At 39.7% G+C, this 16,882-nt stretch overlaps 1 protein-coding gene across 1 annotated transcript in view; it reads right to left on the bottom strand.

The window, feature by feature from the left end:
* MYBPC1 (myosin binding protein C1) overlaps positions 1 to 15,886 on the bottom strand; it is a 74,760-nt gene extending 58,874 nt beyond the window's left edge. Inside the window, exons 1-2 of the mRNA XM_021687690.1 lie at positions 15,668 to 15,886; positions 455 to 566 (exon numbers count right to left, since the gene is read on the bottom strand). Of these exons, the coding sequence (XP_021543365.1) occupies positions 455 to 566; positions 15,668 to 15,886 (331 nt within the window). The remainder of the gene's footprint in view (positions 1 to 454; positions 567 to 15,667) is intronic.
* Positions 15,887 to 16,882: the final 996 nt, after the last annotated feature.

Below are 16,882 nucleotides of genomic sequence, written 5' to 3' on the forward strand. Positions count from 1 at the left end.
TGACTTCAACCTTCCTGGATTCCCCCAAACCCCGTCTCCCCTCATGATGGGGAGAAAGAACTAGAGTCAGCTTGGGTGGAAAATCAGTAGAGCTTCAACTATGAAAGCATCTATAAAAAGTGTGTGTCTTATTTAAGAAACAATAATAAAGTAAAAGAATTCAAATGTCTAAAGAACAGGGGATAATGGCATATAGCTAGAAATAGGAGACAAACATTTTTGCCCCTAAACTTGATATCCAAGATTTACTAATCTTATTTATTTCACAAAGAAATTCTCCTTTTGTTAAAAAAAAAAAAATCACCATTAAAGCCAAGGTTTTCCCTCCTGGCAGGGGCAGAACCTGGTGCCCCTGTTCTGCACACTGTCTTATCAAGTTTCTCTGCCTTTTCTTTTTCTTTACTGTCAGTTAACAATAATTAAATTTGGGGTAAGTGGTTGGAATCATCCTAACCTGGAGGCAGGGCGCTAGGCGGGGAGGCTTCCTCTTCATCTGAAACAAGAAATAGAAATAAAAAGTCAAGAAGAAAAGGACTTTGTTCTGAGTAGCCTGCAAAAAGAGAAAGCTGAGAAGAAGAGAAGAAAACACACAAAACACTTTGAACTGATAAGTAAGCCTTAGAAGACTCAGTACCTGAAAGATTAAACTCAGTATTTCAGACCAAAGAGAAAAATAAGTAAGTAAATGGGTGAGAGAATAGAGAAATCCAATGAAAGTGTAAATTGAGAAATGAAACTCTGTGCAAATGTCTCATGTAACTGTACATTAGGAAAAAAATTAATGCTAAAAACCAAACCTTGACAAAGTCAACAAAAGAGGTGTTTTCAAGTTCTTATTTTGTAACTAAAGTCAGTGTCAGACATAATTCATATACCACAGTCATTTGGACATAGACGTAAAAAAAACATAAATGAATGAGAACTCATTCTCCCCTGCCCCTGAAAACCTTGTGATTAATTCCCCTTTTTATATTTAGGAGACAAAAAGCAACATTGACTACATTAACTAAGATAAATAAATTTGTCATACTTGCTAAATTTACCAATATTTATTTTAGGAACTTTGAGAGCATTTTCCCATGATTATATTGGTGTTGGCCAATGCTGTATACTTTTTTAATCTTTATGAATGCAGGTTTGTAAAATTCAAAATATGCCTTATAGTATTTTTGTGCAGAGGAACTGAATATTCTGTTTCCAAAATGTCTGAATTGCGAAGTGTCTTTACAATTTTAGATGCTTAAATAGGCATTTGGTGTTATCTGAATCTCTGCCCCTCGTTTCCCAAAGCATAAAAATTAATCTTTGTACTTAAAATACTAGAATAGTTGTGAATTTCAAAGCACAAACCTATATGACTATATAAAATAGGATACAGAAAACATATGCACACAGCTGTTAATTTTAAAGTGCTTTAAAAAATTCCCGACAAGAGGTAAAATAGCACATTTTTATATAAGCTATTAGAATAGTTACTACAAAGATTATTTACTAGCCTGAAATTTCTTTTCTAAAAATGCCACCCAGGAATATGCTTTATTACTTTTTTTTTTTTTTTAAATTTTTAAGATTTTATTTATTTATTTGAGAGAGAGAGTGAGAGAGAGAGCACATGAGAGGGGGGAGGGTCAGAGGGAGAAGCAGACCCCCCGCCGAGCAGGGAGCCCCGATGCGGGACTCGATCCAGGGACTCCAGGATCATGACCTGAGCCGAAGGCAGTCGCCTAACCAACTGAGCCACCCAGGCGCCCATGCTTTATTACTTTTTAACAAAATAACGAATGTAATATGTAAAGAAACTTAATGTCATTATCTTTGAAATCTAAGAGGGGATTCACTGAACACTGTGGGATTTAGGATTCTTCAAAGGAAACTCTCTGGGGTCAAGGAAGCTTGGAAAATGCTAAACTAAATAAAATTAAACGCATGTATTTTGCTGTATTGTATGGGTGTGCACTTACTGAAGGGAATCACGAAGACTGCCTTGTGCTAATGGGCACTGACATTGAGGGGTAGAGACAAAAAATGATCCAGCAGTTAGCCTTTCCCAAACTTCGTTCATTTTTCAATCCTTTTCTCCTGGAACATCCACTAACATTCCACAAAACTGTGCATTTGGGGAAGTATAGGTATATCTGAGCTATTCCAGAACCCTGTTAAATAATCACAATTTGGGGCACCTGGGTGGCTCAGATGGTTAAGCATCTGCCTTCGGCTCAGGTCATGATCCCAGGGTCCTGGGATCTAGTCCTGCATCAGGCTCTCTGCTCCTTGGGGGGCCTGCTTCTCCCTCTGCCTCTCTCTGTCTATCTCTCATGAACAAATAAAATGTTTAAAAAAAAATAATCACAATTTTACATAACCAAAAATATCTTGAGATTTTTCTGTATTATTTGCCATGCATTTAATTCAGTTTAATATTTTATTCTTTTAACCTATTCAGAGACTTTTATTTACTGAAATATGTAAAGAATCTTGATTTAAAGTCCTGTCAAAATTCTTGAAAATAAGTTTTAAACCTCAAGCAAATCCAAAAAAGGAGCTTCTTTATTATATGTAAAGTAGAAGCTAGAACCATTTTGAGTCAAATGATCACTTCATTTTAGGCGGGTTTTGTGGTCGCTTGTTTGCTTTGTGCAGTGCGCATGGTGAATTGAGTTAATTGTTTGGAATGCAAAATGACTGAAAAAAGAGTATTTACATACTTTCATAAAACTAATATGAAAGGAGAATCCACTTGTTAGTCAAAAATTTGATAGGTGAGTAGTTTCGAAGTCCACTAAATGATGGAGGGAGGTGAGCAGGGGGATGGGCTAGATGGGTGATGGGCATTAAGGAGAGCACTTACTGTGATGAGCACTGGGTGTCAGATGGAAGTGATGAATCACTAAATCCTACTCTTCAAACCAGTATTACCCTATATGTTAACTAACTAGAATTTAAATAAAAACTCGAAACAAACAAAAAAAAACCTTTTGGAGGGACATGCCCAATTATTTTAGACTATTAATGCACCACGTATTAAGGCAGTGCTTCAAGGTATCATGAAATGATACTCTGGATGATCCAACATTACTTCCAAAGAGCAATTACTTCTCAATTGGCGATTCATTGTGCGTATATTTTCAAATATACTGAAGTGCTAGAAAATATAATTGACCAGGGGCAAAGTTTTTGATTCCCTTTCAAAAGTAGCTTTGGTCCTGGTGTCCCATTAGATTGGGAAATGTAGTTAAGATGTTGGATCCTGACCTTAAATTCTTGAAAAGTTGCCTGCTTGAATTTGGTTGAATTGGATGAGAATGAAAGGTCTAATTGTTCTTATTTACTGTGGGAAAACAGGTTCTACTGCTAGAAGGGAAACCAAATATCCAACTCTTCTGGGTTGTGCCTAATTCAACAACACATATATGAAAGGCATGGCACCATACAAAGAATATTTTCAAACAAAACAAAAAATACAATATGTAAGTCATATTTTCTTTTTTTCTATTTCCGAGTGACTATCATGATGATGAAAAACATCTGTTTTTGGCTCCTTAGTATATAGCATATCTGAAGACCACAGACCAGAGCAGCAGACTCTCTCCCCTAGCTCATGGAAGGGAAATTTACCAAAGCAGAATTTTACTTCTTTAAGTCATGGGAAAATAGCAATTGTAAAACCATAAAAATGATTCTTGAAATAACTGAAGTTCCCAGAGAAGAAGGCCTGGAAAGTAGAGAAGAAACTCAGTCTCATATTACAAGCCTGGGATTTTAGGGGGACACGCAGGAAATCTGGAATGCAGGGAGAAAACTGCAGAGACAGTAGAATATATAGATTATGATTCTACATACTCTCTTTGGCATAGAATAACTTCTACCTATGGTTGATTTAAGTTGCCTTCCTAAATTAATTTTAAGTCATACAAACTTGGGACAATTGGTCAGAGTTTTGAAAAGACCAAAAAGCACATAAAATTAAAATATATGTGACTCTCAACAAACCTCACTTAACTGCTGATATAATACCTTGTTTGATTGTGACCAAGTTCTGAATCCTCAAGCAGAGAAATCAGTTGTGGAAAACATTGGCTCCCATGACCAAATAACAACAGCGGCAACAACAACCATGTATGGAAGGCAACAGCATCAACAGCTAACATGAATTCATCATGTTTGGAGGCATTTGATTAATTTATCATAGTTTCTTAATGAAAAGGCTCATGCCTTCACACCTTGATGCTTCTAAAATCAGAATTCATCCTACAGTAAATACATATATTTGATGAGTTTTTTCTCCTCCAAATCTATTAAATCAATATTGCAACTTATAATGGTCGTGTCCCAGAATTGGAAAGTATGGTAATATTAGCTTTTAACAAAGATCATTACAAAAAAGTAATGTAATTAGAAAGCATAGAGAAAGTCTATGAGATGGTTGGTTTTCTGATACCTAAAGGTAAAATTGCACAAGAAAATTTTAGCATGTGAATAAAAAGCACCAGAATAATAACGTTATTGCAGAAAAGGGATCTAAATGAAGAAAAATTAAATTTTTTAATTTAAAGTTTTCATATCATTTAGGAGAAAACTTCCTGGAACTTGTGCTGATTCACTTCCTCATCTGCCAACCACATTCACGCCAAATGAAAGATTCTTCATCTCAAGTTATGTGAGATCTTTAATATGCACAAGGTTCATTCACGATAGTTTGGTAATATTAATGTTAATGCCTGGAAAAAGAAAGTAAGTCTTTATTCACTTGCAGTGATTACCGAAACCAAATATTTTTCTGGAAGAAAAATAAAAAGAGGTAGTAAATATCCCAGTTGAGCTTACCAAAATATAGACAGACTATAAACTATTAAGATGCAAAAACAAAAAAATTGTTTTTAAATGTCAGAAGTTAGGCATTGAAATGAATACTGCTCTTCAAAGTGGTCTCTGATTCTAATGTTCTGACACATCTGGAAGTACTCCCAAGACCAGTTTTGGACTTCCCTTAGGGCCAATTGTTAAGGTAGAGAAGAGACCCAATCTCATTACCCTGTGTTCACATGTACCAAGGTTGGCTGACTAAAGGAAGTATGATCCCACTTGATCACCCACATTATTCTCTACACATGGCCCTCCGTGACAATTGTCTGCTTTCAAAACTGTCCTCTGATGATGGTCGCTCTCCCCTCCAAAGCTCCCTAAAGTTGGCTCCAGGACCACAGGACCCAGCAGCCAGACCCGTGCCTGGCACAGAGCCAACACTTAGTGAAAACTTGCTGAATAAATTGACATTCGAATAAAAGACGGAACTTTGGTCCCCCTAAGAATATAGAAAAGAAGAACCGATACTTAGTACTCCATTGATTGCCACCTGTATTATTTGGAGGAATTCTAAGCCATGGCAGCATTGTTTTTATGAGGACGTTGCTTCCCAGTATGATTACTCTAAAAGAGATTTGTGCATCTAATTTCTAGTATTGCTGTTTGGTTACACACATTTCTATATCATCATCTCTCTTGCTTCAATTCCAGGACAAAGTTGGCAGTACTAGGGAGCAGGGTGGCTGGATAGACAACTCCAGAGGCAAGCAAGCAAATAAACAAACACATATTAAAACCCCTTCCTGGGAAATCAGCTATTTACCAGATAGAGACCTTTAGTAAATATGAAAAATTTGGCAAATCTAACCACAAACACTACTTGTAAGATTGATATAGGAACCAAACAACATTCTGCAGCTATAAAAAAACTTTTCAGAACATTTCCAGATTGTTGCCAAAAAATTCAGGCAATCTGAGAAAAATATTAAGGTTACATTGCTGTGAAAAATGTTCTTACTGGTGATAGTCTTGAAGCTATTAACTGAATATACTTCAACTAATTCAATAGAGGACTAATTAAAGTGCTGAAAATGTACTAATATCCAGGCATGACCATTTTCAATAGTTTTAAGTGAGTTGGCCTTACAGTAAAAATCATACCTCTGTTCTGAAGAAGAACACTCAAATGCACAGCACCAGCGTCTCATCCTCAATCTCATTGACTAAGAGTATGCATGGGATATTCATACTCCTGTCCAACAAACATGGTAAATGGAAATACAAATCTATGTAGATGACCACTGTCTATATGATCAACAGCTAAGCCCGCCTGGAAATTCAGTTGTTCATTCTACAAGTATTTATTAGGAGATTACCACATGCAGCTCTCTGCCAAACACTGGAAGAAATGAGCTAAGGCGACCAAAGAGGTGTTAAGACATGGTGCCTGACTGTCAGAAAACTTACAACCTGTTAGGGAAAGGAGTGAACCACTAATACGTGATTTAGTAACAAAAGCAATAGGTCCAAGAGAAATCAGGAAGAGGAAGGGCAGATGAAAGTAAGCTAAGACAGTCAAGCGGAAGCTGCACAGAGGAGTGGAACCTGAATTGACTGGTTAAAGAACAATGAGATGGGCTGAGGGCTGGGGGAGGGTGAAGGGCAGGGAGGGACACTCTAGTCAGTGCTGGAGAACAGGTCTTACTGCACCTGTCAATCTTGTCTATGCTCATGCAAGTCTTCTTTCTCAGCCAGGGAAATACATACAGCCATGATTATTGTGTCTACCTTTTATTTAAGCATTTTCTTTGAAATTTCCCTGACCTTGATGAAAGTGAGAAATAGTTGAAGAGGATTGTGTATTAGGAAATAACTTCCAACCACCTACTTTATTTAGGGATGTCACTTTGTATCATAAACTGATTTGCTTCCTAGTCTTGTAGAGCAAATATAAACATGGTGGTTTATGTGGTTGGGCACGTGACTACCTGTGGCCATGGCCTTGCTTAACTTCTGCAAATGTCAGAAAAAGTGAGGCTAATTTCAGGATTCCCTAGTCATCTAGCCTTGCTCTTTCATCATACTGTGTTCTGCATATAGAGAAGAGTTTTTCTTGATTGGTTGACTGGTTGATTTTAACCATTTTCTCATTTAAGCATACAGATATAATATGATGACTTTTCACATCAAGGGTCAGGCGCAGGCTTTGTTTAAACATTGACAGCTTGCCCTCTGGGATTAAATCATCTCCTTTTTTGGTTGAGCCTTACAGCCTAGTCCAACCACCTTTCCAAATTTGGAAACAGGGGTGTATGCCATTGGCCTTGTAGAGAATAATGTTACAATAGCTTCAGCCAGGATGCCTAAACATCCTTGAACCTATCTCATGGAAGGAGTTCTAGGAGTTTGCACTGTCTGCATTCCATAAGTAAATAACCTTCAGACTGTAGCCCACGTGACCAGGATTAGTATTCATGTTACTATCCATGGGAGCCACTGAAGGTCAAGGACAAAGTGGGGGCACTAACATTATGTGTTCATTTATGAGAATGTAAGTTCAAGGTAGCTGAAGAAAAGAGGTCCAGTGTACTGAAAGAAAGAAAAAAGTATTTACTAATGTATAGGAGACAATAATACCAGAGGAATTAGGTAATGAAATATGACATAGTAAGACCAAAGAAATACTTAGCATAATTTTGAGTAGCATCCAAAACAAAGAGAAACATCTTATTGCAATCAGGAAAAAATTGGCTATTCCAAAATTTAAACTATGTGATTCAATTCACAAATAAAAGATGAACGCTTACAAATGATGATACAAACATATAGGCAGAATTGTCAAATCTACCCCTGTGAAAACTTTCTTTTGTGGAAGAGTAATGCTCCTTAGCTTAGAACAGTTGGTCAGTAATGACAATGACTTCCTCCATGGGGAGACAAAGGAATGAATATTTCATGGATCCACAGTAGTACATGATAAAGATTATTCATTTTTTCAGATTGGACTATCTTCATATAAAGTAAAAATAGAATAATATTATAGTGATAAAGGAGTTTTCCAATTCAATAAGGAACAACATACTGTTTGCTTAAGGTTGTACTGTCAATACATATAAGCCATTATGTAAGTCTATGCAGATACATAGTGCTACAAAATGAGATGCTAGCCTTCAAAATTACTAGTGAAACCTGGAAGAGTTCACACAGTAACACAAAAACAGTTCATTTTTTTAAAAAGTTATGTGTAATCCAGATAACTTTCCAAATTGGTGTAATCCCCAAAAGACCAGACACCTCTTTTCCTTCACATGCATGTAACTTGCAAACTACCAGTTAATTTGCTGACATCTCAACAAATGCTTGTGATGTTTTTATCATTGTTGTTTTTCTTTTAGAAATGTGTATCATTAAAACTGATTCATTATGCTGACTGGTCGGTCATGCAGATAAGATGCAAACAAAGAACTCTAAACCACACTGATGAAAGGTAATGCAGAGTTCTATGGGACCACCATGGCAATCATTACTGACCTCTTTCTGCTTCTAATTTTGTTGAATTCAGCTTGTTTTCCCTCCCTCCAACTCACCTTTTGCTGGTGTAGTTCCAGCCTCCTTCTCTTTATTTGGTTCTGTGTGGAAAGTACAAGCACATTTTTAAAAGTGTCTTAAAGAAAGCATTTTATTGTGTGATGAGCAATGGGTGGAAGGTGGGAGACAAGAAATTAATGACAACAGAAGAGATCATAAATGATGCTACATATTCATTCATTATGCGATACATGGGTTATGAATTTGGGAATGATAATGTAGAATCACATTGAACTTTTAATAAAAGCAATGAATAAATCTGATCACTTTTGAAAAAAGTATACATAGAAACATGCAATACAGATTTTGTTAAAATATACTTAGCTATGCTGGGACTATGTTAAACACACTGGTGTGGAAGTGAGTATAAAATGTGGATTACTTCATTTTAGACCTCAAACGGGATTTTTTAAGGAAGCTTGATGCATGTAATGATTCCAATTGTTTGAACTTCTAGTTAATATTATAGTAATGAGCCAGGGTATAAAATCTGTAATTGTCCAGTAGTTTCAAGGAAAATATTTTGGTGCACATACTAATCTTCTAGGTTGAGTTGAGTGGCAATAAATGCAACCTGAGAGCAGTAACATCCGATTTCATCAGCTGAGAGAGACCATCTAGCTTACTTCTCTCTGTCCCGAATCATATTAATTTAGATACCTGCAAATGGCATCTGACTTGTGATATATGTAGGAGAATAATTATTTTAAGCATGAATTCTCTCTCTTTCTTGGATTGATGAACAGAGGTCTGAATCTCAGTTAACTAATAACTATTTTAGCAGAGTTTGGGAGGAGACTTGTTTAACAGGAGGTCAGTATTATACAATGAATATGAAATATGCCTATATGCCATAATAAGGGAAACTTTAGAGTGGCCAAATGACAGCCACTGATCTGAAGAATAGAAGGGAAAGTTTATGTCTGTAATGACCTGTAGATTCTCAGTGTACTCAATACTGTCAAAAATAAATTGGTATGTGCAAGGAGAACACATACCCAAGAACATCCTAAGAAGAATGTCACACATCTATCTTGGCTAAAGGGAAACTAAACTGAGCTTGTCCCTGTTTGAACTCACATGGTGCTGGGACTCGTTCATTCATTTATTCTGACACATTTGGACACATTCAATATTCTTCTATATTGTTTAAGGGTTTTGAGTATGTGAATCTAGTATTCTTGGCTGGACAAAGGGGCTCTTGTGAACAGTCAGATTTCTCAAAGTGCCCTCCTGAAAATGATCTCCAGGATGGAAAAGCTTCATAATCCCCTTATAAATGTCCATGCAAAAAGATCACCAGCAAATGAGGCCTAGTTAGTTTCTGCTTTCAGCTAGACTGTGATCCACAGTGACCTCTCACCCCTTTTCATCACACCATATTGTCAATTCAAGAAACCCTGCATTAAATCACAGATGGCCTTGTGAGGTTCTCCTAGTATTGTCTTGTGTTTCAATATGGTGGTTGTATTATACTGAGGTGTTCTCCAGGCCGTATTTTATCTTCTACTTGGTTGTAAGCGAACAGAATCCAGGGAAATGTTTTCCACTTAGAGTTCCAATCCTGTTCTCTTCCTTAGGTCTATGTGAATGCAAAAGCGGACTTCACCTGCTGTGCAAAGTAGTAATGCCCACTGTCACTGAGCATTCCCTCTACCGCCCAGGAGTTCCCTACAACTCTTTATGCCTTGCTTTTTTGTTGCCACCTGGTGGACAACAGGGTACTAAGAACTGGAGGAGTGGAGCCTCAGAGGCCACCAAACTGTCCTGGAAACTGTTTCTCCAGATGCCTGATGGTGACATAGTTCAAGTGGGCAGAGGGCTGCTCATCTTCCAGGACTGAGCTGGAATGCGTTCCCTACTCTCACAAGAAAGATGTGGACTTTGTTTGCCTTTAGCTCTATGTGAAAAAGTGTTGCAAATCCTTCATCCCCTTGGAGGCTCAGGCTCCACAATGCTAAAACATGGGCATAACAACAACTTCGGCATCACTAGAAGGGTTTCATAAGTGTATGACATGCCATCCAAATCAGTTAACATGAGAGGGCTATATAAACACAATGCATTATTGTTATTATTACTACTGTTATTATTATTATAAACTTATGACAAGTGTGGTCATCCAACTTCTCCATAGGAGTTAGGTTAAAACTCACAGCTTCAGTGGAGGCCAGATCATGCTGGGATAGACATTCTGTATTTGTGGCCCAGACATGTGAAGTGGTATTTTTACTCACCTGGGGCTGGGGCTGGGGCTGGGGCTGGGGCTGGGGCAGACACTTCATTTTCTGTAAATGAAAAGAATAATGGAAGTGTTAGTCTCACTTCTCATAGGCAAAAGCTATTTTCCACAGCCCTAGGCTGCACTCAACTCCAGGCAGCCAACTCACCTGTACTGACAAGAGGGATGGAGCAGGAAAAGCATCAACCTGTGACCAAGTACACTGCCTTTTGGTGTATGGTGTGAGGTGGGGATCTAAATGGTATTCTATAGACATCCATGGTGTGCTGATGGACACAGCACAGGTAAAATGGGGATCCGGGGTGTCCTTGCCAGTTAGTTATCCCCTCAGGCAGCAGGCAGAGCATTTAATGGCACTGAGCCTGTTTTCCTTTTCTGGAAAAGTGGACACGACACCCATCCCATATGCATAGGTTGCAAAGTACTCACATCCTGTAGAGCCTAAGGTGAGGATCGTGCTCGGTAATGAGAGCCCGCTTTCCCCAGAGAGCAAGGACACTGCAGCATCTCTTATCATGAGGCCAACCACTGCTCATTGAGAAACAGAATCAACCCCTCTCCCAGTCATTTCTGGGAGTGCACACACCTGGAGTAGACTTCTTTCCTTTTTAAAAAATATTTTATTTATTTATCTATTTATTTATTTGAGAGAGAGAGTGCATGAGAGGGTGAGGGGAGGGGCAGAGGGAGAAGGAGAGAATCTCAAGCAGACTCCACGCCCAGCATGGAGCACAGTGCAGGGCTTGACCGCACGACCCTGAGATCATGACGTGAGCCGAAATCAAGATTTGGAAGCTTAACTGACTGAGTCTCCCAGACACTCCCTGGAGTAGATTTCTATCCACACTTATCCAAATTTTTGAGAGCTTTGGTTTTGAGGTTTTATATCTGGGTTTGGATATCCAGAATTACAGAGCAGTCTGGCAGTGAATTCTGTTAAAGAAACTTCTGTTAAAGAATATACTATGTCCAAGTAGCTAAAGGCATATCCCATGACCAAAAGGCATGGAATTTCCTCTGTTGAATCCCCATGGATTCCCTGAACTGCGAATTAGTGACCTGTGTGTGAATCAGCTTCTCCTACTCTAGGGCAGTTAATGAAGGTAATCTCTTTTAAACTTATTTTCTGCTTGATAAATAAATATCAAAGAAAAGTTTTCATATTATAAGCACATGTGGGATCCCAGGAGCTTTGTCTTTGTCCAGATCTAGGATTTTCTACTTATTTTCCCCACAGCTGGCTCTTTCCAAGCAAAGAGGAAAATAGCTCACAACAAACAGTTTAGCCCAAAGGTTATCACTATGCATAGTCCAGGCAGGCTGGAATGAACATGAAAGAAAGAATGGACTGCACCCAACAGAAATCAAGAAAGGAGGAACACAGGACTGTCAGGATGCCACAATATCTCCTTCCATCACAATTTTTGTGTGTGTGCTGGGTATAAACTCCAAATTAAAAAACAACAACAACAACAAACTATTTTCATTCAGATGACCATAAATATGTTGCTATTTACTAAAGAGGGAGAAAAATATAAAACCAAAGGAGAGAAAACTTATAACCTTATAGCAGAAGGTAACGTGGCAGGAGCAATGTAGTTTGAAGATATAGTGAAACAAGTGTCCCTTGGATGGCATCGAGGGAAATGCTTTAGTTTCTTCACCACGTCATGGGAAGGATCTGTAGTGCCAGGTCAACCAGAAGACAAAACCCTGGGCCAAAGCATTTTATTTTCAGAGATCTGAGTGCAGAAATGGAAATCTAATGTTGACTCCTTGGCTTTGGGTGAGTTGTTGCAGCACATGGATATCAGAATACAGAGAGCAAGAAGCCAACTTCTTTGGCATACTATCTTTTGGACAGGGTCATTGTTGCCTAATGCCCGAGGACCTCTGCCTGGCTCTCCCTGCAGACAAGTTTCTCTGCCCTATAACTGCAAGGATTACTTAATGCCCCAACTGTGTTTCATCCTGTTATTCTACCAGACAGGGTCTCTCTTACCTATTTGGTTAGGTCTACACTCTTTAGGTTCACATTCAAAGCCATTGCCAGTGGGCACTTCCTCCTTCCCTCTCCTTAGCCCACCCTGGTGGCCCCCTCTGTTCTAGAGCTAGTTTCTCTTTTCAACTTCTGACCTTTATGCCCCTGAGAAGAGTGATGATCTTCTCCTCAACAGACCTTTTGTTTATTCTCTGAATATGGTTGTGTCAGGTAGACCTCAGTTTGAATCCTGACTCTACACCTTATTAGTTGTGTAATCTGGGGCAATTCCTTAATCTCTGTCAGCCTTAGTGTCCTCATCTGTGAAATAAAAGCAAGGTGCTAATCTAAGTAAAGTGTAAGCACAGCTCCTGCATGTAGATAGGGCTCTATAATTTACAGCAATAACTACTACTGTTATTTTGTCAGTCTTGGTCTATCTTTTTGATACTTCTCTGAGGATTCCCAAAGCTAATTTTCCCTTCTGTTCCCCTCCCTTATTCTCTTGGCATTCTGGATCACATGATAATATACTCTTCATTCATTAATTATTTTAAAATTATTTTCCATTTATCTCAGTGTATCTATGTTTCTTTTCCCTCCGAAATGGGTAAGGAAGGACAGGGATCTTTCATTTCCTTTCCTATCTCCCTAGCACCTCACTTTATTGTTGGAAACACATTAAATGCATAGTGAATTGATAAAAAAGAATTCAAAGGGCTTCATTGGTGATCGTGTAGGGACTATCACATTGGCCATGATTTCTCAGCATCTATGTAAACAAAAGCCCATTTTTGTAAGGGAAGCTGTGGTTACTTAAAATCCTGTTTTGGAAGTAAGGCCAAGGGTGAAATCTAATCAAATAAATAAAAGAGAATTATTCTGATACTGAAACTGTAAATGTGTTCTGAATGTGAATTGTCCATTTCCATTGTGTTTGTAGCCCCAGTGTTCTATGTAAAAGCCCCCAAACCAAAACAAAATGAGAACTTAAAGGGCTTAGTTCAACTTCCAAGAAATCCACAGAACTTCCGATCATTAACAGCCAACTGTATTATAGTCAGAACTACAGAAATATTATAGGATATTAATGCTGGTATTTTTAGAATGTTTGCAGGAAGTGGAAGTAGGAAAATACATGCCTGCCTAGTATGGAGGCAGAGCCAGAACTTTTCCTTCTTAAAATCATAGAAACCCTGTTTCTTTATAGCTAGTGGAGGAATAAATAGGTAACAACTACTTTTGGCACCCACTGCATGAAGGGCGCAGTGTATGTTAATGTATGTTCATTCTTATCATCCTTACTACTCTCTGAAATCAGTGCTTCAATCATCCCCATTTTGCAGATGGGAAGTGAGGCCCTCCGAGGTCCCGCAGCCCATGAAGGGTGGAGCCAGGCTCTGCCCCCCATCTGCCTGACCGAACCTGGGCTTTGCCACATGGGGCTGCATTTCCCTTCTCAGCTGTCATACTTGGTGGAGGCAGAAGTGGATTGATGGACTTTTCAGAATTGGTTGGTCTTATCGCCGTGGCCGCATAGCCTCCGAAGGATGTTGTCCTATCTGTAGGAGTGGAATGTGCCTCAAGTTCCTTTCCTATGCAGTGGAAACAATAGCATAACCTATCTTAAGAGTTGTTGGCAGAAACGGATGAATTCCTGTGGGAGTAGGGAAGGTGGTAGACACTATATACACTTTAATCTCTCTTTCTATGGTTATCATTGTTACTGTCACCATTTTACTCTGACACACCTGGGAGAACGACACTCCTGTTTTTCCACACGCCACTCACTAGAGATTTGCTTTATTTCTAGGTCTGTGGCTGCATCATGTTAGAACATGCTTGTAATTGGGGTGGGGGCTGAGGAAGCAGAGGAGGTAGGCCCTTCACTCCCCTATTGTAAAATGGTAATAATAATTAATGTTTGATGAAATTTACATACACTGTAGATAAATTGACCAGCCAGTAAAAAGATGAACTCGCAATAGTTTTCAAGGCATTTGAAACAAAGAATTCCAGCTGTCCTAGACCTGGAGAAATAGGAAAACTGGAACGGTAAAGGCCATGCATTAAAGGAATTAGACTGAAAATGCACGATTGCAGGTACGTCTCAGGACCCCAAAGCATCTCCTTTTGCCTTAAAGGAACTGCTCTTGCATTTCTCTTACTCCAAGGCATCTTTTGTCACCGACAGGTTCTGCCATGCCCAGCTTCACCCACGCCTCTAAGAGCCATTTGCATGTTCCCCAGATTCATTAGCTGCCTCTATGACAATGATTCATTCACAACGATTTCCACAGTACCCACTGAATGGGGACTGTAGGAAGAAGGACCCGGCAACTGGAATTCATTGAGCATAAATCCATTATAAATCTCACAAGAGTGGGCATTTATAAGATAAGATGCCTGTGTGTAAGAAGCTCACAGGTTGGGGCGCCTGGCTGGCTCAGTCAGTGGAGCAGGCAACTCTTGATCTTGGAGTTGTGAGTTCAAACCCCACGTTGGGTATAGAGATTACTTAAAAAAATTTTTTTAATTAAAAAAAAAAGAAGCTCAGAGGTAAATTAACTACTCTTTTCTATCAAGTTAGTCACAAAACCAGGTGGCTTTGCACTCTCAAAACATTCGAGACTCACAACATTTGTAGTTCCTCTAGTGCCTCTGAAATTGCTGTGCGCATAGGAATCACCTGGGGTTTTGGTCAAGTGCAGATTCTGATCCTGGGGGTCTGTGGCAGCTTTCAAGTTTCTGCATTTCTTTTTTTTTTTTTTTTAATTTTTTATTTATTTGACAGAGAGAGATACAGCGAGAGAGGGAACACAAGCAGCGGGAGTGGGAGAGGGAGAAGCAGGCTTCCCGCGGAGCAGGGAACCCGATGCGGGGCTCGATCCCAGGACCCTGGGATCATGACCTGAGCCAAGGCAGACGCTTAACGACTGAGCCACCCAGGCGCCCCAAGTTTCTGCATTTCTAACAGGCTCCCAGGTGATACTGATGTTGCCAGTCCACAGCCCACACTGAGCAGTAGGCTCAGACTATGCCCTAAATATCACCTGATCCTGTCCCATTTCAAACGTGACTGTGAAGGGTGAAAGGTCTACAGTACATGGGGACTTCTCCTCTCCGATCACAAGCTTCTTGAGGACAAGGCCTGTCTCCTCCTCCTTTTTCAAATTCCGCACAGCAGGTGCTCTATAAATATAGTTGACCGGCAGGCTGTTCCTACCCGCACAAAAGCCCCTTCTCCTCGCTGCCAAGAAATCAAGAACCATCCGCTGGCTCTCCCAGGGCAGCTTTCTTCATCCGCGTTACCCACAGGGAACACTATGTCTCCCATTGGCGACCCTTCTGCTGGCTGAATGCTGAGAGGCATTCGCCCCACCCCATCATTTCTAACAAGGGCAGGAGAGCAATCAGGCTGGAGTTTTGGTCCTCAGTGCCCATACAACTCTTGCCTTTCTAAGGAATTCCCCCTTTCAAAATCTGGGCTGCATTTCTTAGCAAATAACCCTCAATCAGCCGTGCCACCTCCACGGTCAACTAGCTTAGCCCTGTCCAAACGCTCAGGAGGCACCCGGCCTTGGGAAGCTCTCCACGTCTTTAGATTTAGAGCAAAAGGTTTTTTATTGAACGGAGGCCCTGCTATGCTTGTGCTTATTCAAAAACCCAAAGGCAAATTTTCTAAGACTTTTGTGCCAGGTGAATAAAGTCGGGTTTTTGTCTCCCTCTTCCATCCTCCCCTATGGTCTTGATTAGGAAACACACAGATAGGATGGACTAAAGGATATATAAGTTGCTGTTTTAAACTTCTTTTTAATAAAAGGAAGAAACTCGGAAACCCAGAAAATAATAAGCCCAAGGAAATATTTTTTGGGACAACATAAAAAGTAACTAGATTCTGAACCAGCAAGTAAAGCTACCTCCTTCCTCCTTAGGCAAGGGCGGCTGTTCTTTGATCCTTTCTAGTTCACAGATATAGACTTTCTCTTCCTCTGCAACACTGAAACGCGTTCAAAGGGCTTGATCTATTTATGGTGGATTTTTCCTATGACCACCTACTGTAAAAAGCACAGGTATGCTACCAATGGCATCCCTGCAACGAGAGTGCCAGAGCATTCTAGCTGCAGGGCGCTGGTCGCAGCTAGCAAACAGACAGCCCATATGTGGCCTTGGTGCTCTGCTGGAAGACCAGGAACCCAGGAACTCCATAAGTGGTTCGGCTTTCTCCGATGCAGTCCATTCCTATTTTCCACGATCAAGGGTTCCAT

Source organism: Neomonachus schauinslandi, chromosome 5, assembly GCF_002201575.2.
Source record: "Neomonachus schauinslandi chromosome 5, ASM220157v2, whole genome shotgun sequence".
Classification (NCBI taxonomy): domain Eukaryota; kingdom Metazoa; phylum Chordata; class Mammalia; order Carnivora; family Phocidae; genus Neomonachus; species Neomonachus schauinslandi.